This window comes from Mobula hypostoma, chromosome 3 (genome assembly GCF_963921235.1).
Source record: "Mobula hypostoma chromosome 3, sMobHyp1.1, whole genome shotgun sequence".
Classification (NCBI taxonomy): Eukaryota; Metazoa; Chordata; class Chondrichthyes; order Myliobatiformes; family Myliobatidae; genus Mobula; species Mobula hypostoma.
Window position 1 is genome coordinate 10,531,319 of NC_086099.1, and position 26,267 is coordinate 10,557,585.

The 26,267-nt window shown below is 42.6% G+C and overlaps 2 protein-coding genes across 10 annotated transcripts in view; one reads left to right on the plus strand and one right to left on the minus strand.

The window, feature by feature from the left end:
* Positions 1–12,229, plus strand: part of rab27b (RAB27B, member RAS oncogene family) — a 196,042-nt gene extending 183,813 nt beyond the window's left edge. For all 6 annotated transcript variants that reach the window (XM_063042637.1, XM_063042635.1, XM_063042634.1 and 3 more), the window contains exon 6: positions 3,179–12,229. In XM_063042637.1, coding sequence (XP_062898707.1) covers positions 3,179–3,368 — 190 coding nt within the window. In that variant the 3' untranslated portion in view covers positions 3,369–12,229. The remainder of the gene's footprint in view (positions 1–3,178) is intronic.
* An 8,392-nt stretch (positions 12,230–20,621) lies between these two features.
* LOC134343349 (coiled-coil domain-containing protein 68-like) overlaps positions 20,622–26,267 on the minus strand; it is a 126,062-nt gene continuing 120,416 nt past the window's right edge. For all 4 annotated transcript variants that reach the window (XM_063042043.1, XM_063042045.1, XM_063042044.1 and 1 more), the window contains 2 exons: positions 23,071–23,147; positions 20,622–21,240 (listed from right to left, as the gene is read on the minus strand). In XM_063042043.1, coding sequence (XP_062898113.1) covers positions 21,156–21,240; positions 23,071–23,147 — 162 coding nt within the window. In that variant the 3' untranslated portion in view covers positions 20,622–21,155. The remainder of the gene's footprint in view (positions 21,241–23,070; positions 23,148–26,267) is intronic.

Sequence of the window (26,267 nt, forward strand, 5' to 3'; positions counted from 1 at the left end):
GGTCCCTGAAAACTAAGCCTTAAACATTCACGAATCCAGGAAGAACTAGAAGGCCTCACCTTGGTACAAGTGAGATGGAGAAAAATAATTTGGGGAAATAGGAGTGGTGTTGTTACAGGAGGAGTGAGAGTGTGAAGTCTGTGCAGCTGTGGAAAACTGGAGATCTTATAAGAGATGTCGGCAGCTACTTTATCTCCTGAGACAAACAGAGGAATCCAGAAAGGGAAAGGAGATGCTAGATATGGACAATGTAAGCTAAAGAGCAAAAATGAGAAAGGTTTTTCTCTCTGGAGAGGAGGATGGGAGGTGACTTAATAAAGGTGTACAAGATGATAAAAGGCACTGATAGAGGGGAGAGCCAGGGACTTTTTTCCCTGGATGGATATGGCTAACACACGGAGGCATCCATGATTGGAAAGAAGTATAGGGCAGATGTCAGAGGCTTTTTTTTTGCACAGAATCTGAACCAGGTTTAATATTGCCTTCATAAGTTGTGAAATTTATAGTACAATAAGAGAGTGGTGGGTGCGTAGATCGCCTTGCTTGGGGTGGTGGTAGAGACAGATACTTTAGGGACATTTAAGATACTCTTAGATAGGCACATAGGTGAAAGAAAAAATAGAGGCTACGAAAGAAGGGTTAGATTGATCTTAGTGTAGGTTAAAAAGTTGGACAACATTGTGGGCCAAAGAGCCTGTACTTTGCTCTAAAGATCTACAAAGGTGATAAAAATTCAATTCTGCGTCAGCACACGATGTGACACCAGTGAAGTCATCAGTGTATTGGGGAAAGAGTTCGAGGAGTTGTCCCATCCAGGAATTGGAGTTGGTTCATTGTTGTCACATGCACCAAGATACAGTGAAAAGCTTGTCTTGCATACTATTCATATAGATCGATCCGTTATACTGTGATTTGGGGAAGTTCAAGATAAAACAATAACAGAACGCAGAATAAAATGTTACTCTAAAGTAGACACTTTAAACCACTTTTTACACAGATGTTTACATTCTAAATGGTGGTAGCTGTTGGTCCCGTCCAACAGTGACAGGGAATCTGTGCTGGGAGAGTTTTTAAAGTGGAAAAGCTGTTTCACTGAGGCAGTTCCGCTGTCTTGACCTCAGAAGTCCAGGTCCAGTGGTACAAACAAGTGCCACAGATTGTGTCTTCCTTGATTACAGTGGACGACCAGGACTTCTTCAATGCCTTGTCATGCCTCTCGCTCTCCACGGAGTGTTGCAGTGCCGCCTTCCTGCCCGTTGGACCTCATAGTAGTTCTCATCCGCCCAGTCTGCCAGAGCCGACTTCACATGCTTGCACAGGCATGTGGCTACCTCACCAGGGTACGAGGCCGCCGGCTGCTCGGATGTGGTTTAGCCTGCCTGTTGAAGCGGTGTACCAGGGCATGGCCGCGGTCGCATGCAGACTGCTACTTGGAGCCACAGTTGAGAGCTGAGAATCCAGTGAGGACCAAAGGCGAGTGGGCTGCCTTGGAATGGACACAACAAGCCCCCTCACCAAGGTGCTACCCCTCCCTGGGCACCCCATGCACCACACATTCTAAGTGCATGCTGGTATTTATGTAATTATGTAAAGTTTATTCCAAATACATCCTTTAACCTAACTTTAATTTTTATATAATTCATTATTATTTGTAATTATTTAATGTTTTTTGTTGCATGTCACATCTGACCTACACACCTTGGCAAATTTCTAATCCATATAAATGTACGTCTATGGAGAATAAAGCTAATCCTTGATAAAGTGTTACACTTACAGAGAAAGTGCAATACAGATAGACAATAAGGTGCAGGGCCATATCGAGGTAGATTGTGAGATCAAAACTCCATCTCATTGGCTGGAACAGGCACCGCTCCACATCTCCAACAATGAGACAGGCCTATTGTGAGCCCACGTCAGTTCCCACGGCTACACACAGATTCAGGAGAATGTGAGAGGAATCGAACGACAGGTGACTGGACACAGGGCAAGTTCTGCAGCTGAATTTTTATTCATTGATTCCTGTTGCATTTCTTTCTCCTATTGTGAATGCCTGCAAGGAAATGAATCTCAGGATAGAATATGGTGGCATACACACAGTGGTCAATTTATTAAGTACCTAATAAAGTGGCCTCTGATTGTATGTACAGGTATGTGGTCTTTTGCTGCAGCAGAACATCCACTTCAAGGTTTGACGTGTTGTGCATTCAGAGATGCTCTTCTGCATCGTGTGCTTGTTTGAGTTACTGTCGCCTTCCTGACAGCTTGAACCAGTCTGCCTTTCTCCTCTGACCTCTCTCATTAACAAAGTGTTTTTGCCCTCAGAACTGCTGCTCACTGGATGTTTTCTGTTTTTCACCACATTCTCTGTAACCCTTAGAAAACGTTGTGCATGAAGAGCCAGGAGATACTCTACCCCACCTGGCACCAACAATCTTTCCACAGTCAAAGTCACTCAGATCTCATCTCTTCTCCATTCTGATGTTTAATCTGAACAACAACTGAACCTCTCGACCATGTCTGCATGCTATTGTGTATTGAGTTGCTGCCACATGATTGGCTGGTTAGATATTTGTACCTTATAGTGAGTGGTGAATCTGTGGAATTCGTTGCCAGAACAGATTGGGTCTCCACTTGATGAAATGATAAATAAGTCTTTGCCATTTTATTTCTTTTCCTTGTACATATTGTTTGGAACATATAACATAGAGCAGTACAGTAGAGAAACATGCCATTTGGCCCACTAGGTTGTGCCAAACCAGCTTAAAAAAATTCAAGTGCTTCCAAACACTGATCCCTCCTGTGAACCTATGTCCATATTCCTCCGTCTTCCTTACATCCACACGTCTATCCAAACATCTCCTAAAAGCCTCTAATATATTTGCGTCTGTCACCACAGCAGGCAAGGCATTCCAGGTATCCACCACTCTCCGAGTAAAACACTTACCCCTCACTTTTCCCTTGAACCTATCCGCTCTCACATTCAATGCATCCCTCTGGTATTAGACATTTCTACCCTGGGAAACAGATACTCAGTTCATTCTATCCATGCCTGTCATAATCTTGTAAACATCTAACAGATCTTCACTCAGCCTCTGACGGTCCAGGGAAAACAGCCCAAGTTTATCCAGCCTCTCACAAGAAAAATGGAAGCTCACCTGATCTTCTCTTCATTCCACAGGATTCCATACTTTGAAACGAGTGCTGCTACTGGGGCCGGCATTGATGACTCTGTAATTGCCTTGCTGGACTTAATAATGAAACGCATGGAGGAGTGTGTTGACAAGAGCCAAATACCTGAATCAGTCACTGGAACCTCAGGCCAGAAACTTGAAGATACCAATCCAAACGACAAAAAGTGTGCCTGCTAGAAGCACGGGTCATCCCAGCTGAAGAAGTTTTGCATGTAAATGGTTCACCAGAAAAGTTTATTTTCCTATCTCATTGTTTTTTTTTAAAACACTCTTGCTGGTCATCTTCACTGTAACTAGGGGATATTGTTGTAGATAAGACTATTTAGGTATTGCAGAAAATGACAATTGAGTATTTTAATTGGAAGAGTTTATCTATAAATGTATACCTCACTACACCAGATTATACACCCCAGCCATAATAAGCCACTGAAATGCTTCCTGCCAAATACTGATATTGCCAAATAATTACAAGAAACTTGAATTTCCTTATGGTTCAAAAGTGAAAAGGAAGGCCATCAAGTTACAAAGGCCGATTCACTTGCAAAATACACACAGTGGCCACTTTTATAGGTACAGGAGTGTCCCTCATTGGGCGCCTCGGTGGTGTAGCGGTTAGTGCAAAGCTCATGCAGCCCAGAGCGTTCTGGAATTCAGATTTCAATTCATCTGTAAAGAGATTTTACATTCTTTCCATGACCACTTGGGTTTCCTCCAAGTGCTCCGGTTTCCTTCCACAATCCAAGAATGTACCATTTAGTAGGTTAATTGGTCATTATAATTTGTCCTGTGATTGGGCTAGTGTTGAGCAGGTGGGTTACTGGGCGGTGGGGTCATTAGCTAGAAAGGGCCTATTCCGTATAAATAAATACCTAAAAAACTGGCCACAGGAGTAGAACCAGTGTGATCTTCTGCTGCTGTAGCCTATCCACTTCAAGGTACGATGAGTTGTGCATTCAGAGATGCTCTTCTGCAAACCACGGTTGTAACGTGTGGTTATTTGAGTTACCGTCGCCTTCCTGTCAGCTTGAACCAGTTCATCAAGGACATTCTCCTCTGATCGCTCTCCTTATTAAGGCTATTTCACTCATAGAACTGTTACTCACTGGATTTTTGTTTTGTTTTTCACACCATTCTCTGTAAACTCTGGAGACTGTTGTGTGTGAAAATCCCAGGAGATCAGCAGTTTCTGAGATACTCAAACCGCCACACCTGGCATCAAAAATCATTCCACAGTCAAAGTCACTTAGATCGCATTTCTTCCCCATTCTGATGTTTGGTCTAAACAACAACTGAACCTCTTGACCATGTCTGAATGCTTTTATGCATTGAGTTGCTGCCACCTGATTGGCTGATTAGCTACTTGCATTATCAAGCAGGTGTACTGTTGTACCTAATAAAGTGGCCACTGAGTGTAAATTACAAGTCAATCAAATGATTGCAGAAATATGCATGATCACATGGATATTCTGAGTTTTCCTGTTCTTTTTAGGTATAGTGCTTTCTTCTGAAGTATAATCAATATTTTTTATCCCTTAGCTCTCTCTTAACAAAAAGCTTTGACCTCCAATCATCCCTCCTCAGTTGGGGAGGTGGTAAATGTGATTGGGGCGTTTCACCTCAGTGGAAAGATCACAATTATTGTGTAGTTTCCATCTTGCAATACCTCTAAGACATCCAGAAGGCAGCCACAATGAAGCCACTCTCAGGCTGGAGAAGCAAAGCCCCATATTCAGTCTGGGTAGCCTCCAACCTGACGGCATGAATGTTGATTTCTCCAACTGCCTGTATTTTATCTCCCTTCTCTCTTGTTTTCTCTTCTTCATTCTGGCTCCCTTCATAGCCTGCCTCTGGTGCCCCTCCTCCTTCCTTTTCTTCCATGGTCCACTCTCCTCTCCTATCCAATTCCTTCCTGTTCAATCCTTTACCTCTTCCACCTTCACCTCCCAGCTTTTCCCTTCATCTATCCTCGCCTACTCACCCACCTGCCCATCAATTGGCTTCACCGATCACCTGCCAGCTTGTACTCCTTCCCGTTCCCCCATCTTCTTATTGTGGCTTCTCTTGCTTTCTTTTCCAGTCCTGAAGGAGGGCCTCAGCCTGAAATGTTTATACCCTTCCATAGAAAAACTGCCTGACCTGCTGAGTTCCTCCAGTAATTTGTGTGTTGATCTCGCCAAACAAAGGCTTCGGGCATAGAACATAGTGGATAGCAGACTTTGTCCAGTGATTGACTTTCCATTCTCAATTATACATCTGGATGTTTTTCTGCATGGAATATTGACCACTTGTTAGAAATTCGCAGGAGCAAACTCCAAGATCACGTGAAGCTGGTGTTCAAGATAATGGGCGATTTGTTAAAAACCGGAGCGCACCAGGAGACCAGTCACAGCTGATCTACCTGAGCTCAGTTGATGAGATCACCAGTAAAACTACGTAATGGGGGTGACAGAAAGGCGTAATTAAGTCACCGACTAGGTCCTGATTACAGAATAAAATGATTATCCACAGGCCTAACAGTAAATCCTGTTTTCTTTTACAACACTGGGTGCATGCTATAACATGATTAATGATGTTTCTGAAACTTGGATGTCATCAATGCCGCATTCCATGTCTCTACTGTGTCTGCAGTTCCCTGTTGCCACACTAGCACAACCCACGTTCTATTCAACCAATGAATCTTGATTTCTCCTTCTGGTTAAAAATATTCCCACCCCTCCTCTCTTTTTCTGTTCCCCACTTTGGTCTCTTACCTCTTCTCACCTGCCGATTACTTCCCCCTGGATCCCCCTTCCTTTCCAGTCCTGATGAAGGGTCTTGGCCTGCAATGTCAACTGTTTTTTCATTTCTATAGATGCAGCCTGACCTGCTGAGTTCCTCCAGTATTTACTATTTACTCGTCGTTACCTGCCTTGCCATTCTTTCCCCTACAACACCCCCATCACTGCACAGAATGGTGGCAACAGGAAGACTTCATGAAGTGACAGACTAGGTCCTGATTACAGAATAAAATGATATCCACAGGTCTAACAGTAAATCCAGCTTCTTGTTACAACGATCGGTGCAAACTATAAAATAATAACTTGGGTGTCATCGTTGCTGCATTCCATGTCTCTATTTTTGTCTACGGTTTCCTGTTACCACATTAGCACAACCCACATCACTCTTTACTAGTTATTAACCCTCACTAATCTTTCCCCTACAACAAATGGAATACCATATTTCTCTCAGTGTGATGTAATTTGTGTTTTCTGAGTAATTCATGCAGCTAACTGACATCCATAACAAAGTAGGAAACCAAAATTAAAATGTCAAAGTAAATTTATTATCAAACTACATGTATGTCAACATATACAAACCTGAGATTCCATTTCTTGTGGGCATACTCAACAAAGCTACAGAATAAGAAGCATTACAGAATCAATGAAAGACCGTCCACTAGTGTGTTCAACTAGGCCACTGGAAATGCTGGAAAATAATCAGCAGGTCAGGCAGTATATGCGGAAAAGGAAACAGGGCTAATATTTCAGTCCAAAAGTTTGATGTTATCTCAGTTTCTCTTTTCTAGATGTTGCCTAACCTGCGGAGACTTTCCACAATTATCTGTTTCAGTTCTGGTCCTTCCGCTGTAGAAAGGATGTTGAGGCTTTGCGGAGGGTGCAGAAGAGATTTACCAGAATGCTACCAGGATTAGAGGGTGTGTGCTAAAACAAGGGTCTGGACAAGCTTGTGCCGTCGTCTCTGGAGTGGCAGAGGCTCAAGGGAGATCTGACAGAAGTTTATAAGATTATGAGAGGCACAGAAAGTGTAGACAGTATATTTTTCTCGGGGTTGTAATGTCTAATATCAAAGGACATACAATGAAGGGGAGAGGGGATCATTTCAAAAGCGATTTGAGGGGCAAGATTTTTTAAACAAAGACTGGTGGATGCCTGGAATGCACTGCCTGGGATGGTGGTAGTAGTGTTTATATTATGGACTTTTAAGAGACATTTAGATAGGCACATGAATATGAGGAAAATGATAAGAGATGGACATTTTGCAGATAGAGGGGGTTAGTTTGGTTGGCCATTTGATTACTAAGTTAATTGGTTCAGCATAGATTAGGTGAGCCAAAGGGTCTGTTCCTGAACTCTATTGTCTATGAAACCTCTAGATTTATATCATCTGTTTTTTTTCCCCCATTTTCACTGGTGGCTGCCCAAATGGGAAAGAACAATTCAGAATTTCTGTCACTTCTTATATAATAGGTGAATACTGTAATTAGTAGATTGGTCAATTTCACTGAAATTCAAAGCTAGAAGGGCAGCATAGTAGCACAGCGATTAGCACAACACTTTTCAGCGCCAGCCGTAAGATCAGGGCTCAATTCGCACCACTGTCTGTAAGGAGTTTGCACGTACTCCCAGTGATTCCTTTGGGCGCTCCAGTTTCCTCCCACATTCTAAAGAGGTACGGGTTAGGATTAGAAAGTCGTGGGCGCGCTATGTTAGCGCTGGAAGAGTGGTGACACTTGCGGGCTGCCCCCAGCACATCCTCAATGCAAAGTGACGCGCTTCGCTGTACGTGTGACAAATAAGGCTCATCTTTAGAAATAGCACAGTCTGTAGAGTCATTGACATTATCTGAGGACATTCTTTTCAATAAATTGAAGAAGTCCATTAAACATCAAACCCAATAATGAATTTTTTTGAATATTATTTTCTGGCCCATGCAGATGATCTTTCAAATGACTCTTTGAGTGATGTTATGCGTACAAGTACAAACTGCCTTTCTCCGACCATCATTCCAGAGAGCGTAATTTTCATATGCAAATTACTCTTTTCCCTATCCCAATGATAAAAATACTAATGAACTGTTGAAGTTCAGCACTGAATTGACTCTGCAGCTGTGGCCTGAAGCCATTGGCTCTCACCTCAGCACTGAACTGTCTCTGTGGCTGTGGCCATGGGATTCCTGGTCCAGCTGTTGTACTGAACTGTCTCCGTGGCTGTGGCTGTGGCCCGTGGCCATCAGGCTCCTGAATCGGCTGCAGCACTGAACCGCATTCCTTTTGTGAGTATGTGCAAGAAGACAAATCCCAAGGTTGTATATGATATACATACTTTCATAATAAATGTACTTTGAACATTGAACTTATGAACTTTAATAATAACAACACACACAAAACACTGGAGGAATTCAGCAGGTCAGGTAGCATCTATAGAAATAAATAAACTGTAGACCTGCTGAGTTCCTCCAATGCTTTGTGTGTGTTTCTCTGAGCTTCCAGCATCTGCAGAACCTCTTGTGTTAATAATAACAATATTGCCTTTAGGGAAGCTTTAATATGGCCACTAATTTGAAACTGCCTGGGCGATCTGACCAGAGGATGCAGCCTCAGAACAGAGGGTCATCCACTTGGAACAGAGATGAGGAAGAATCTCTTTAACGACAGTAGTGAATCTCTGGAAAACCACTGCTGCAGACAGCTGTGGAGGCCAATTCATTGGGTATGTTTAAGGCAGAGGTTGATAGGCTCTTGATTAGTCAGGGCATGAAGGAATACAGGGAGAAGGCAGGGGATTGGGGCTGAAAGGGAAATGGATCAGTAATGGTGAAAAGGCAGAACAGACTCAATGGGCCAAATAGTGGCCTAATTCTGCTCCGATATCTTATGGTCTTATGGTCTAACACACTGCCAAGGGAGGTTAAGAGACATGGATGATAAAAATGGAACATTATGGGCTGTGTAGGAGGGAGAGACTAGATTGATTGTGGAGTAGGTTCATATGGGTTAGCACAACATTGTGAGCCAAAGGGCCTGCACGATGTTGTTCTGCTCTCTGTTCTATGTTTAAAGGAGATTTATGTGGTAAGTGTTTTACACAGGGTGGGGTGGTGGCTGCAGGTACAGTAGCAATGATTTAAGAGTCATTTGGACAACCAAGGGATGCATACCATGTGTAGTTTAAAAATGGAGTGCTATGGCCTGTGTAGGAGGGAAGGGTTAGATAGATCATGGAGTAGGTTTAGACAGGTTGGCACAACATCATAGGCCCTACTATACTGTTGTATTCTCTTACTCAAAATTCATCTGACGCTAACACTATTCTCCATTTCCTCTTACTTTGCCTAGATCTTCTCTCTTTCCTTTCAAGTTAATTGGATCAATTCAGAATCTGAAACAATGCAGCTGCTGGGAGCTATGTGGGTCGGGTAACATTTCTGGACAGATTTGGACCTCCCAAAACATTGACAGTCCATTTCCCTCTACAGATGCTGATGGATTAAACATCAGAAATTATTGAGCATTTAGATAAAAACCCTGAGATAGGCTTGACAATGAAAGAAAAAGTGTTGAAAGGAACATGCACAAAGAAGGGAAGTGGGAAATGGCTGGAATGCGCTGCCAGGGGTGTTGGTGAAGCCTGATACATAGAGGGCATTTAAGAGACTCTTAGATAGGTACATGCATGCAAGATAAATGGAGGCTCTATGCTGTGTAGGAGGGAAAGGTTAGATTGATCATGGAGTAAGTTTGTGTCGGGTAGCACAGCATCATGCGCTGAAGAGCCCACACTGCACTGTACTGTTCTACGGCAAGAGGTTGCTGGTGAACCACGACGATGTTCTATGAGCTTCATACAATACACCCAAGTTGGTGTGGTCTTTCATTGATTCTTTTATGGTTATTGCTCTATTATGGATTTATTGAGTATGCTGGCAAGAAAATGAATCTTAGGGTTGTATGTGTACTTTGATAGTAAATTTACTTTGACCTTTGAACTTTCACCCCTATGTGTAACAAACCCCTTTTCAATAGATCATCTGCTGAGGTTAACTTGATTCGCCATTATTGATCCTGCCAACCGACACTTGAATTGCTGATCCATTCTCTCTGCATCACTGTTAACTGATGTTGGTTGCTCAGGCTAATGATCATGTAATTGAAAAGCAAAATCTATAGATGTTGAAAGTCAGAGAAGTGTAGAAATACTCAAAATCAAAATTATTATCAAAGTACCACACACAAAATGGTGGAGGAAATCAGCAGGTCAGGCGGCATCTATGGCCGAGCCCCTTCATCAAGACTGGAAATGAAGTGGTAAAAAGCCAGAATAAGAGAGTATATACAGTATATGCTACCATATACTACCTTGAGATTCGTTACTTGTAGGCACTTGCAGGAAATAAAAGAAATACAATAGAATTTACGAGAAAACTCTACATAAGCCAAGACTGACAACCAAACAATGTGCAAAAGAAGACAAATAGTGCAAATATAAACACTGAGGACATGAGTTGTAAAGAGGCCTTGAAAGTGAGCCTGTAGGTTGTAGAATCAGTTCAATATTGAGGTGAGTGATGTAATCTACTCTGGTTCGGGAGCCTGATGGTTGTAGAGTAATAACTGTTCCTGAACATGATGGGACCTCAGGCAGATCATGCAGGAGTTTTATAAAGAAACAGAATTATCCAGTCAGGTCAATGCCCTTTCATCAGAGCTTGGATCATTAAGTAATCTGTTGTTGCACCCATCTATCAGCTCAGACATCAGTGACTTTCCAAGCAGGGACTACTTTATCTTGAAGATATGTAGATAACATCTCGCCACATTATGCTGCATACTATGCTGTGATTTCAGATATGGTCTCACCATTTGAAGGTATGTGGAAAGCTCCCGTAAACTTGACAAATGGTCAGGATGTGTGAATGAAGCTTGTAAGCAAGGCAGGCACCAAGTGCACAATCCAATGAGAAGTTAGTGTCCTTCCCCTTCCCTCTTCTTCAATTCCTCTTACCCTTTTTCCTCACCTGCTTATCATTTCTCACTGGTGCCCCTTCTACTTCTATTTCCCCCATGGTCCACTCTCTTCTCCTATCAGACTCCGTCTCCAGCCTTTTACCTTTTCCACCTATCACCTCCCAGCTTCTTCCTTCCCCACCCACCTAGCTTCATCTATCAGTTGCCACACACACACAATTCTAGAGGAGCTCAACAAGTCAGGCAGCATCTATGGAAATGAATAAGCAGTCAACATTTCAGGCTGAGACCCTTCTTCACCTCTCACCTTCTAGCTTCTACTCCTTGCCCTCTCCCCACTTTTTTATTCTGACATTTTCCCCCTTTCTTTCCAGTGTTGATGAAGGGTCTCGGCCTGAAATGTCGACTTTTTATTACTCTCCATAGACGCTGCCTGACCTGCTGAGTTCCTCCAACATTTTGTGTGTGCTGCTTTGGATTTCCACCATCTGCAGAATCTATTGTGTCCTGTTAGTAAATTCCTGATGAAGGGTTTCAAACCAAAACGTCAACATTTTAGGCCGTGACCCTTCATCAGGGCTATACCAACAAAATTCCTTTCCCTAGTTGTTGTCTGACTTGCTGAGTTGCCCCAGCATTTTGTGTGTGTTAATCTGGATTTTCAGCATCTGAAGAAACTCTTGTGATTATACTTTGTTGGTTCTGTTCTTTCTTTATCTTTTTGACACATCAACTCCCAGTTGCTATTCTTCTCATTTTTAGCTTTTGTCTTCTATTTGAGCTTTGCAAGTTTTGGAACTGAGGGCCCTTTATCTATTTTACAATTTAAGATTAACATTAAGTATCAAGTGTATTTGTGGAAGTTAGTCTTCAACTAACCAGCAAGAGTGATGCAAAAATGTGATACAATATAGCAATAGACACTTGATATATTAAGGAACACGCACAACACGCTGGAGGAACTCAGCAGGTCGGGCAGCATCCGTGGAAATGAACAGTCAACGTTTTGGGCCGAGACCCTTCGTCAGGACTCATATATGATATATTAAGGTATCACTTTAGTATCTAATGGACATACACCAGAGAAACTCATGTATGTATGGGAGTTGTTTCTTGTAACATAGAGAGAAACTTCAACGAATGTATCTTCATTGGAAATGCTTGACAAACGTAGCACTCAGACCCATTTTCCACATATTCACCTGCTTTGTACTGTTGAGCTCTGCTTAGCTTCCACATCATTTCCCTTTACGATATCTTCCATATTCCTTATCAAACGCAAATATTCAGATGGATGAAAAGAAATAAAAATAGTTTTATCCTAAACCTCTTTGTTACAGTGTTGCTTGATTTCTGGTTAGTGATGATTCACAGAATGTTGTTGTAAGGATGTCAAAGGTTATTGGACTGTGGGAGGAAAGGAGAGGACCCGCACACCAAGGGGAGGATGTACAGAGACTCACTAAAGAACAGCGCCAGAACTGAATGTCCCAAGCTGTAATAGCATTGTGCCAAACACTACGCTACCGTGGTGTCAGGTATGGAAAAGACTGGATGGGCTGAATAGCTTAATTCTACTCTGGAGCAAAGGTGTAATGCTGAGGCTTTATAAAGCATTGGTCAGACTGCAGTTGGAGTACTATGGGCAGTTTTGAGCCCCTTACCCAAGAAGCAATGTGATAATAATGGAGAGGGTCCAGAAGAGAGTCACAAAAAATATTCAGGGAATGAAAGGGTTAAGTTATAAGAACTGTATATGAATATAAAAGCAAGGATGTAATGTTGCGGCTTTATAAAACACCAGTGAAGCCTCACTTGGGGTATTGTGAGCGGTTTTGGGCCCCTTAACTTAGAAAGGATGTGCTGCCACTGGAGAGGGTTCAAAGGAGGTTCATGAAAATGATTGATGGCTCCTATGTCTTATGGTTCTATGATACCAAATAGAAATAAGTTATGATGTTTATGAATGACAGAACAGACTCGAAGATCATAGGACCACAAATCATAGGAGTGGAATTAGGCCATTCAGCCCATTGAGTCTGCTCTGCTGTTCAATCATTGGAATTTTTTTCCCGTCAACTACACTCTCCCACATTCTTCCCATAAATAGCAATCAAGAACCTATCAAAGTCTGCCTTAAATACACCAATTGACATGGCTACTACAGCCTTCTGTGGCAACAAATTCCACAGATTCTCCACCCTTTGGCTGAAGTGAAGGGCTCAACGGCAAACTCCAGTGTCTAATTCGAAGGTTACTAGGCTCTTATGACCTAATGACCTACTGACTACAACATATTGCTGTCCGAAGATTGCACAGAAACCGACCATTTGGCACATCTAGTCCATGGTGAGCTATTATTCTGCTATGTAACTCATGTTTCTAAGCATCTCTACGAGGCACTGCCTCAGGAAACTGGCATCCCTCACTACAGATCCCTACCATCTGGTCCATGCCATCTTCTCGCTGCTACCATTGGACAGCCTGAAGATCCACACCACCAGGTTCAGTAACAGCTACTGTTGAGGAATTAGGAAAAGTAATGTGAAGCCTTTATTAGAATCATAGAACTATAGCACACTACAATACAGAAACAGTCCCTTTGGACCATCTAGTCCGTGCCAAACAATTAATCTGCCTAGTTCCATCAACCTGTACCTGGACCATGGACCTCCATAGCCACGTACTTATTAAGATTCCGCCTAAGTGTTGAAATCAGATCTGCATCCGTAATTTCTGCTGGCAGCTCATTCCACACTCACAGGCCAGGTTATTGGATGTATTTAAAGCAGAGATTGAAAGGCTCTTGATTTGTCAGGATGTGATAGGTTATGGGGAGGAGCCAGGTAAATGGGGTTGAGAGGGAAAATGGATCAGCTGTGATGAAATGGCAGAGCAGACTTGATGGGCTGAATAGCCTACTTCTGCCCCAATGTCTTATCATTTTAGAGTGATTGGAGGAAAGTGAGGGGGTGTTAGATTTTTACACAGAGAGTGGTGGGCGCATGGAATGCCTTGCCAAGGGTGGTGCTAGAGCCAGAAATTAGAGACATTTAAGAGATAGGAACATGGATGATAGGAAAATGGAGGGTATGTGGGAAGGGGTGGGTTAGACTGATCGAAGAGTAGGTTATCCTGAAATTCTTGTTCTTCGCAAACATCCATGAAAACAGATGAGTGCCCCAAAGAATGAATGACAGTTGAATCTTAGAACCCCAAAGCTCCCCCCTCCCATGTGTAAGCAGCAGAAAAGCAATGATCCTCCCTCCCCACCAGCAAAAAAAGCATCAGCACCCCCCTCCCACCCCACCGAGCTCTCAAGTGTGCAGCAAAGCATATCAATAAAGACACAGACTTGCAGTACCCCAATGACTACTCGTTCACCTGGTAATTTGACATACCTCAGGTTCTCTCTCTCTCTCCCGAATAAGGAAAAAAGAGGTGTCCCCGTTTCACAGTGAGAGGGGAGACATCACAAACAACTCGCTGATTTATGTTGTTAAAAGTCTGTTGCGTCGCTTTATCTGAGCTCTCTGCCCAATGAACTTGGGTCTCTGGGCTCACTGCTTTCAACCTTCTGCGTACTCCCACGACACACCTGTTTCCTGCGGAGGCACTGACCTCAAGTCCGCCCACCTTCGGAGCCACAAAATCCCGGAACCCTGAAGGTGCGCTATTCTTCCAGACAACATCCTTGGTATATCGAATAGCAGCCACTCATGAGACCCCAAGAGCGGGTCCAGCTCCCGCAAAGAACCAAAGTCAGTGTGCAACTGCAGGTCAGGGTCTTTGAAAGAACCCTGAAAGGGAAAAACAGAGATATTAAAGATAGAAATAAAGCTGTTTCCGAAGATGCAAACAAAGGAGTCGCCGTTAGGTGCCATCGTCTCCTAAGCTCCATCCCGATCACGTTGTTGGGCTAAATGGCCTGTACTGTGTGCCAATGTTTTACTTCCAAATATGTAAGGATAAATCTATCACTGCTTGAAATACTATGAACATTAGACAAATGTGATCAGATGCTTGACATATTAGCATATCCTTGTTTAATGTGTAAATCATATCGATAAAGCATTCTACAAATATGTCAAAATACTTGCACTGGCTTTCTGAGGATGTCTGTCCATTAGAAGATGAGATGAAGCACTTGCTGGTGCAAGGTATTATTTCCCAGGGCATACACTACACATGGCGATGTTATTAAAGTGCACAGTGTCCTTTAGTTACTCGCTGACAAATCCTGGATCAAAAGGTTTCAATCTACCTGACTGTTTGAACCAGAGTACATCATGCTGAAAGTAATGAATCAAACATGATTTAAAATCTCCTGCTGGGGCATCAGTTTGACATTTTATGAGTCCCATCATTTGTTGTAATGTGTGAAGAAACTCATTGCTTCAACACAGAACACAGATCAAAGAATAGTGTATCAGTTAGTGTTACTCTGTGTATCACCAGTGACACAGGTTCAATTTGCTGCTGCTGTCAGTAGGGAATTTATTCATTCTTCCATGACCACATGTGTTCCAACCCATATTCCCTCCCACATTCCAGAGATATACCGGTTAGATTAGATTTATTTATTTTTCAAAGATGCATTGAAACATCAAAACATACGGTGATATACGTCATGTTGCATCAATGACCAGCACAGTCTGAAGATTCTGGGGACAGTCTGAAGATTCTGGGGACAGTCCGCAAGACTGGCCACGCTTCCAGAACCCACAACTCATTAACCTTAACCTTAACATTTGGAATGTGGAAGGAAACCCACACAGTCATGAGGAGAATGCACAAACTCATACAGACAGGGTGGGAACAAACCCTGGCCGTTGATCACTAGAACTGTAAAGCGAATGTACTAACCACTACGTTACTAAGTTGTGGGCATGCTACACATGCAGGCAGCCCTCAGCACATCCTTGGGCCGTGTTGGTTGTACATGTAAATGACATATTGATATACATTTGACAAGCAATACTAATCTTTAGAAATCTTTAATCTTCAGAAAGCATCCTCACTTCATTGAAATCGTCAGCTGCCTCAGCTTTTGACCCCAATGTGTCACGACTCTGACGCAAGTCATCTGGGTGAGTATATGGATCAGGGAGGTGAAGAGGGCTACGGCTAAATACAGGCAAACGGGATTCGCTAACTGGGCAACACAACTGGCATGGATACACTCAGACTCAGAGCTGTGATCTCCATGTGGATATTGATGAACTGCTGAGCTCCTCTCCCTAACTACCAACACCCCACTGTCCTTCTGCACTTGTGGTGACATCAACGCTCCTGCTGGATTACTTTACCTTCATTACAATCCAGTCATTAACTTCAGGAAGGACTGTGGTGCACTTGCTCCTGTTAACAAAAATGACGTTGTGCTTGTGAGGGTTGAGAGCTCAAAGTTCAAAACTTCAAAGTAAATTCATTATCAAAATTCATATATATCACCATATACAACTCTAAGATTAATTTTCTTGTGGGCATACTCAACAAATCTATAGAATTAATGTAAGACCATACCAACTTGGGTGTTCAACTACAGTACAAAAGACAACAAATTGTGCAAATACAGAAAGAAAGAAATAATAATAATAGTAATGCAATAGATATTTAGGGCATGAGATGAAGAGACCTTGAAAGTGAATCCATCAGTTGTTGGAACATCTCAATGATGTGGCAAGTGAAGTTTGATTGAAATGATCCCCTTTGGTTCAAGAGCCCAATGGAATAGGGATAGTAACTGTTCCTGAACCTGGTGGTGTGAGTCCTGAGGCTCTTGTACCTTCTTACTGATGGCAGCAGTGAGAAGAGAGCAAGCTCTGAGTGCTGGGGGTTGCTGATGATGGATGCTGTTTGGCTATGACAGCACTCATGTAGATGTGGTCATTGGTGGGGAGGGCTTTACCTGTGATGTACGACTAACTTCAGAATTTTCGGTTCAAGGGCATTGGTGTATCTATACCAGACTATGATGCAGCCAGTCAATATACCATCCACTACAAATCTATAGAAGTTTATCAAAGTTTAAGATGTCGGTCGAATCTTTTCAAACTGCTAAGGAAATAGAGGCACTGGCATGCTTTCTACGTGCTGGGCTGAGGATACTTCCCCCAAGATAATAACACCAAGGAAGTTAAGGTTTCTGCCCCTTTCCGCTTCTGATCCTCTGATGAGGACGCACTCCTGGACCTCTGGTTTCCTTCTCCTGAAGTCGATAATCAGCTCCTTCAAGTTCCTAGGAATGAACATCATCAACAGCCTGACCTGGTTCAAACGTGTGGATGCTAAGGCCAGGAGAGCTCACCCAATCCCTCTGCTTCCTCAGCAAACTTGGCACATCACCATCAATGCTTATCAACTTTTTTCACTGAAAAATATTCTGTCACGGGTTGATCTGGCAACTGTTCTTCAAGAAACTGCAGAGACTTCTGGACAGAGTTCAGTACACCACAGAAACCAACCTCCCCTCCATGGACTCAGTCTAGTCTTCTCACTGCCTCAGGGATCAAAGACCCCACCAACCCCAGACATATTCTCTTGTCCTCACTCCAACTGGGCAGAAGATACAAAAGCTCGAAAGCAGGTGCCATCAGGCTTAAGGACAGCTTCTACCTCCCACACCCCTGCCCTTTAATTGTACTCTTTGAACAGATCTCTTGTATGAATGAACTCTTGACCTTGCAGTTTAGCTCATAAACTTTATGGTTCATGAGCTTTCCCTATGGGTGGCGGGGTAGAGATACATCACTACCAAAGGAGGCGTAAGGTGTTCCTTCCCTCGGCTAGTCCCGAGGTCACCCTTGGCCAAGGTGTAGCACCTGCTGAGTCACTGCCCCCCCCCAGTGACCGATCAGGATCACGTGAAGCCATGGGAGCACGTGGTGGATGGGATATATGAGCGGCCAGTGGATAGCACAAGTCCTGGTTATGCGTACACTCACTCAAAATATCCTCATAAGGAAAGCTCTCTAATCCGGGCAGAATCTGGTATATCTCCTCTGCACCTTCTCTAAAGCTTCCACTCCTTCCTGTAATAAGGAGACCAGAGCTAAACACTTCATTCCAAGAGTAGTCTAATCAGCGTTTTGTAGAGCTACAACATAACCTCATGGCTTTTGAGCTTAATCCTCTGACTATTGGAGGCCAGTACACCATACATCTTTTTAACCCTATTAACCTGCATAGCAATTTAGAAACATAGAAACATAGAAAACCTACAGCACAATACAGGCCAAAAACCTCAGCCAGCTACTTTTTTCAAGCATGACTTTTGTAATATCTGTTATCAACAAAATTAAAGCACATCCACTAAATAGCAAATTATTTCACCAGTTGTGCCAAGATAACGACGAAGCGTCTGAAAGCTTGCTTCTTCACATTGAAGTGTGTTGGCCATCAAAAGGCTGCTGCTTAAAACATTGCTTCGATCTTTTTGACACTGGTTGAATTTTTGTTCAAAGCCAACAAGGGCGAGGGAAACAAGATTGAACTTCCTAACCAACCTGTCTGACAAAATGAAGATTCTAATAATGAAACTGTAGGGTGAGAATTTCAATTTAATCCAGGCAAGAAGTGCAATGTCCACTCTTATCGGAAGATTGGAAATATATGAGCAAAACATTGTGAGAAGAATGTTCTCACAATTTCCCTGAATGGAAAGTATGGCACTCTCTTTCACAGACGGTGATTTCCAAGAGTATTGCTTACACCTGCAGTCACTGAAGAAGGATTTTCAGATTCAATTCAAGGATCTGAACAATCTAGAAAATTCTGGACTAGGTAAGTAACCCATTTCTTTGCAAAGTGGAAGAGCAGGAAGAGAGCTTGCAAGAAGAAATTAACAAAATTCCAAATGATGGAAGAAGCAAAAATGCTTTTCAAAAATGTTGGCTTTTGTGGTATGTGGCTACACTGTCATACAAAGTTTTGTGGTCTTTGGAGAAGAACCAAACTGCTGTTCATTGCATTTCCATCCTTCTACCTTGTCGAAAGAGGCTTCAATGCAGTGAATCACATACTCACAAAAAATAGAAACCGCTTGAACATTGTTACACATGGGGACTTAAAGCTTTTGCTCTCAGATATTTTAACTCTTACTAAAAACTAGGATCACATTGATTAAGAAGCTGCTGTACAGCACACAGGTACTGTGTAAGTTAGGTTTAAAGACAAATAAAAATTTAAAGCAGAATCATTTTCCTCATATGGTAGACATGTTTTTACACTTTGTGGGTACTGGAAAATATATTGTGTCTAAGAGGGGTGTTGGCAAGTATGAGCTATTGTATCCAATGTTTCTGATGTGGCCTGTTCTATATTGGTGAGAACCGATGTAGATTGGGGGAACCACTTTGTTGAGAATTTTCACTCCATCAGCAAAAGCAGGATTTTCAATGATCTAATATATTTATTTATTGAGATACAGCGTGAAATAGGCCTTTCCGGCCTTTCAAGCCACACTCGCCAAAAATCCTCTGATTTAATCCTTGCCTAATCACGGGATAATTTACAATGACCAATTAACCTACCAATCAGTATGTCTTTGGATTGTGGGAGGAAACCAAAGCACCCGGAGGAAGCCCTTGCTGTTCGAGGAGCACATACAAACTTCTCACAGATGGTGGTGGGAATTGAACCCAGGTCACCTGTACTGTAAAGCATTGTGCTAACCACTACACTACCTTTTCCAGTGCTAAACCATTGAATTTCCAATCCCCATTCCCATTCCGACATTCACTTGGAGTATTGTGAACAGTTTTGGGTCCCTTATCTAAGAAAGGATGTGCTGACACTGGAGAGATTTCAGAGGAGGTTCACAAGAATGATTCTGGGAATGAAAAGGTTACTTGATGGTTCTGGGGCTGTGTTCACTGAAATTCAGAAGAATGAGGGGGAATGTCATTGAACCCTATCAAATATTGAAAAGCCCACATAGAATGGATGAGGAGAGGATGCTCCATTTGGTGGGGGAGTCTAGGACCAGAGTCAGGAGATTGGGGCTGAGAGAGAAATGGATCAGACATGATGAAATGGCAGAGCAGACTCGATGGGCCAAATGGCTTAATTCTACTTCTATATCTTATGGTCTTATAGACATGTCAGTCCATGGGCTCCTCTACTGCCACGATGAACCACTCTCAGGTTGGAGGAGCAGTACCTCATATTCCATCTGGGTAGCCTCCAATCTGATGGCATGAACATTGATTTCTCCAACTTCTGGTAACTTTTTCCCTCCCCCTTCCCTCTCCTTCAACTCCACACTCTGTCCCCCCTACTACCTCATCTCTTCTCCTCACCTGCCTATCATTTCCCCCTGCTGCTTCTCCTCCTCCTTCCCTCTGTCCACTCTCCTCTCCCGTCAGATTCCTTCTTCTTCAGCCCTTTACCTCTTTTGGCCTATCAACTCTCAGCTTCTTACTTCATTGCCCTCTCCCCCACCCACTTGGCTTTACCTTCTAGCTTGTCCTCATCCCCCCACCCTACCCCACCTTCCCCCACCTTCCTGTTTTTATATCTTCCTCTTTCTCTTCCAGTCCTGATAAAGGGCCTCAGCACAAAACATCAATGGTTTGTTTGTTTTTCCAGATGCTGTTGAGTTCCTCCAGCATTTTGTGTGTGTTCCCCAAATACCATCTTCCAGTTTTCCTTTGATCCACAAAGAACAGGCAATGAGAGACAATTAAATAGTTTTATTTAAAACAAACAAATCAGTTTGTACACACATATACTGCTCATTTTCCCTATTTATAATCAAAATGAGCATGCAGTAAAGATTTAAACTACATATTATTCCTATGGAATGGCCGTATTCTGTAAAGGTGATATATTTGTTAGACATTTCAAATGCTCGCATTGTTGAAATCTTTTCCAGAGCTGAACGTTAACAAGAATTACGTGCAAGTTTTATAGTCCTGTGCTTCTGAGGGGTTTTCATTTGATCACCCAAATGTTCTCCTCGGTAATTTTCTTCCCTATCACATAATTTCTTGACAGATTATAGTATTTTAAAAACCTCGGAGCTCAAGTGGTCTTTAATTTCCCTGTACGCACCCAGTTTCAGACAAATGTCATTCTGCACTTTATTTTCTGGCAGTTTCTGAATTAGCTGGCCCCTGAGAAGCTAGTGGGTGGTTGTGTGCGGTGGCAACAATTCTCTCCTGTGAGGATTCCCTCTGTGGTGAACGTCCTGTGATATGGAGCTGGTTAACCCATGGTCACACACTTGCCTTTTTCCAATTCATCAGCATCTGATAAGGCGTTGTGTTTCTATTGAGCGCGTAAGCAGTTTTGGGACGAGGGCTGGAATCAAAGCAGTGCAAAAGTTAGAAAAGAATTAAATGGCTGACATGAACATTCATGAAATTTAATGGGTTTCTTGATGTAAAAGTCTGGTCCTGCTACCAGTCACATGAATTTTAAATTAAAGATCATGTTCAATTTCCTCCCTTGTGGGCTGCATGGGAAGTGCTACGGTTCATACAAACCTTCACAATTCCAGCTGTAAGGTTGGGCGCCAGTTCCTGCTGCTGTCTATGAGGAGTTTGTACGTTCTGTCCGTGACTGCACGGGTTTCCTCCAGGTGCTGCAGTTTCCTCCCACATTCCAAAAGGTGCATGGGTTAGAGTTGATGACTGTGGGCATGTTATGTTAGAGCTGGAAGTGTGGTGACATCTTTGGGCTTCCCAGCACAATCCTTGATAACGTGAATTGAAGGAAACGACGCATTTCACTGTATGTTTCAATACATATGTGATAAATAAAACTAATCTGTAATGTTTAAGATTCAAAGTAACAGATGTACTTTGCCTCATCTAAATTCTCTTGGAATCCTTTGACAATCTCCAATTTTCAAACAATTTCCTTGTATTCTATTTATTTTAAAGATTTTGAAGATTAGCTTTATATGTCACATGTATATCGAAACAGAGTGAAATGCATAGTTTGTGTCGATGACCAACGCAGTCTCAGGATGTGCTGGGGGCAGTCTGCAAGGGTCACCATGCTTCCGATGTCACCCTAGCATCCCCACAACACACTAACCCTAGTCTGTACATCTTTGGACTGTGGGAAGAAACCAGAGGAAACAAACTCCTTAAAGACAGTGGCGGGAATTGAACTCCAATTTTCTGATCGCTGGTTCTGTAACACATTATGCTAACCGGTATGCTACCCTTCCCACAGCCAGAAGATGGCACTGTTTTTAATTAAACCCTTCCAAGAGGTGGCACTGTAAAGCTTTATGCCAACTGCTATACTACCATGATACTTTTGTCTATTTATATTTAAATAGTTTGTCATTCACATCTGCTATTGCACGAAGTACACTTATCAACAGTTGGCGCAATGTACATGAATGCATTTAATTTACCCCACTTATGTCTTCCCCCCCTCTAAGAAATGATTTAATTGCAATACTATATTGTCACAGGGATAGTGGGTTCAGATACATCTCTACCAAAGGAGGTGTAGGGCACTCCTTTCCTCGGCTAGCCTGCTGGTCACCCTTGGGCAAAGTGTAGCACCTGCTTAGCTCCCCCCTCCCCCCCACTCCGGCAATCAGGGTCACATGAAGCCATGGGAGCAGGCCATATGAGAAGTCAGTGCATATCACAAGTCCAGGTTATGCAACTGCTGATCCCAGGCAGACAAACTCTGAAGAGTATTGATAATGTCTGGCATCTCCCTTCTTATAAAGCCACTGCCCAGAAGAAGGCAATGGCAAACCACTTTTGTAGAAAAAATTTGCCAAGAACAATCACGGTTATGGACAGACCATGATTGCCCACGTCATACTACATGGCTCATAATGATGACGGTGATCAAAATTGTTGACTCTTGACCAATTTCATGAACAAGTATAGTGGGGGAGCAGTAATTCACTGTGGTTGAGGGGAAGAATCTGCTGGTGAAGATAGAAGGAACAGTCCTCTGCTCTACATAAACTACCACACGAAGCTTCATCAGCAAAACAACAATCAGGAAAGATGAAAATAAGGTTGAAAGAGTACAGTGGCAAACCATTTCTTAGAAAAGTTTGCCTAGAACAATCATGGTTGTGGATAGACCATGATCGCCCATGTTATACGATGGCACAGAACAAACGAACGATAATCTTATGGAAGATCCTACCTTGCGGAGTTCACTGGTGAATTATTTTCCTTCTGGTTTTCAGAGACAACTTCAGCTTTATATTTGAGGCAACTATTCTGTTGGTAAATATACAGTTAGAAATGATAAATCACATTGTGTTCTGGTGAGTAATTCCATATTCCACAGCTAAACCAATAGGAGGCGGTCTGTTCTATTTAGAACGCACGTGTTATATTAGCAGAAGGATTATCACAGAGCTGAAGCTCATTGTTAAGTTGCCAGTTAGATATTGAGTTGAAGAATAATCTGGAATAAAATTTTGGAATAAATGGGGGTGTGTCTCATTGAAACCTACTAACATCCTGTTAACATAATTTCTTTAGCCAGAGAGTGGTAAATCTGAGGAATTCATTGCCCCAGGCAGTTGTGGAGATCAAGTATTTAAGGCAATTCATTGCCTTAAATATACTAGAGGTTGATAGATTCTTGATTGGTCAGGGCATGAAGGGATACGGGAAGAACAGGGCAATGGGACTGAGAGGAAAAATGGATTAGCCATGATGAAATGGTAGAGCAGACATGATGGACCAATAACCTAATTCTGCTCCTATATCTTATGGTCGTATGGTCTTAACATGATTTTGTGTCTGTATGTGCTGTATTGTAACTATATGTGCTGTGTGTGACTGTATGTACTGTGCTTTGCACCTCGGCCACAGAGGAATGATGCTTGTTTAGCTCTATACATGTGTATGGTTGAGTAACAATAAACTTGAACTCGAGTTTTGAAAGGCATAGATAGAGTGGACATGGAAAGGATGTTTCCAGTACTAGGAGAATGTAGGACCCGAGGGCACTGTCTCAGAATAGAGGGACATTCCTTCAGAACAGGAATGAGGAACAATTTCTTTAGCCGGGGTTGGTGAATCTGTGGAGGCCGTGTCATTGGGTATATTGGAAGCGGAGTTCGATAGGGTCTTGATTGGTCAGGGTGTTAAATATTACTGGCAGAAGGCCAGAGAATGGTTGAATGATCACAAACTTGAACTTGAATTTTGAAAGACCTAGATAGAGTAGACGTGGAGAAAATGTTTGCAATAGTGCAGATTCTCGGACCAGAGAGCACAACTTTAGAAAAGAATCCTTTGGAAAAGAAATGAGGAGAAATTTCTTTAGCCAGAGGGTGGCGAATTTGTAGAATTCATTGCTACAGATGGCTGTGGAGACAGCTGAATATCTTTAAAGCAGAGGTCATTAGGTTCTTGATTAGTAAGGTTGTCAAAGGCTATGGGTGAAGGCTGGAGAAGGGGATTGAAAGAGATAATAAATCAACCATGATGGAATGGCAGAGCAGACTTGATGGGCTGATTGGCCAAATACTGCTCCTATGTCTAATGGTCAAATGGTCTAAAACAAAGGAATGAATGTTCTGCGTGCCAATCAGTGTCCATGGAGGGAGAAGCAGGTTTGGTGTTTCAGTTTAATAATCCTTCATCAGAACCTTTCACTGTCCAGAAACATTGACTCTAACACTTGCTAAGTGGCTGGGTATTTACAGTATCCACAGCGTTTCACTTTTCAAAATCAGTAAAATATGCTTGCAGTCAATTAAACAAGATAGGAAAGAGTCAAATAGCCATTCTTGAGAGCTTAATGGTTTTAAAGGTTAAAGACAAAGATTAGCGCCGTTTGTCACATATAGTGAAATGTGTCATTTGGGTCAAATCAAATCAGCAAGGATTGTGCTGACGGCAGCCCACAAGTGTCTTCGTGTTTCCAGTGCCAACGTAGCTGCCCACAACTCACTAATGCTAACATGTACATCTTTACATTGTGGGAGGAAACAGGAGCACATATACGACCATACTGTAAGACACTGGAACAAAATTAGGCCATTTGGCCCATTGAGTACACATGGGTTCAACCAGGAGGAACCCATGCGGTTACACATACAAACTCCTTACAGGCAGTGGCAGGAATTGAACCCAGATCAGTGACTGCTGGCGTTGTAAACTGATTCTACTAACCGCAATGTTACCGTGCCGTCCTGCTGTATGAATATGCCACCCAGTACCGTGCCATGAATTTAGTAATTCAATATGTTCAAAGCAAATTTTTTTTATCAATGTATAAAACATAGAACATGGACTATCAATCAGTACAGCACAGGTCATTTGGCCCACAATGTTGTGCCAAACCAGCTAAAAAGCATATCTAAAAATCACCCAAACACTAATCCCTCCTACCTACACCATGTCCATATCCCTCCATCTTCCTTACATCCATGTGCCTATCCAAATGTCTCTTAAAAGCCTCTAACGTATTTGCCTCTACCACCATATCAGACAGTGCATTCCAGGCATCCACCACTCTCTGAGTAAAGAACTTAACCTTCACATCGACCTTGAACCTACCCTCTCTCACCTTCAATGAATGCCCTCTGATATTAGAGATTTCAGCCCTGGGGAAAAGATACTCTCTGTCTACTCTATCTATGCATCTCACAATCTTGTAAACCTCTATCAGATTTCCCCTCAGACTCCAGAAAACAACTCAAATTTATCCAGCATCTCATGATAGCACAAGCCCTCTAAACCAAGCAGCATCCTGGTTAACTTCTTCTGCACATTCCAAAGCCTCAACATCCTTCCTTAAGTGGGGTAACCAGAACTGTCCACAATAATCCAGACGTGGTCTATCCAGAGTTTTATAAAGTTGCAATATAACCTCCTGACATTTGAACTCAATGCCTCGACTCATAAGAGCAAGCATTGCATAAACCTTCTTAACCATCTTATCGACCTGTGTAACCACTTTCAAGGAGCTATGAAGTTGGACCCCAAGATCTCTCTGCTTAGCAACACTGTTAAGGATCTTGCCCTTAACAGTGTACTGTCTCCTTGCATTTGCCCTGCCAAGGTGCAACACCTCACATTTACATTGGTTAAACTCCATCTGCCATTTCTCATCCCATATCTGCAACTGTTCTATGTTGTGCTGTATTCTTTGCTAGTCTTCTACACTATCCACAACTCCACCAACCTTGTTATCATCCACAAATTTGTTAACCCATCCATCTACATTTTCATCCAGGTCATTATAAACATCAAAGAGCGCAGAGGTCCCAGAACAGATCCCCACATAACTCCACTAAATACAACCTGCGTAAGTCCCTTCAACCACTACTCTCTGTCTTCTTTTCACAAGCTAGTTCTAAATCCAAACAGCCAAGTCAC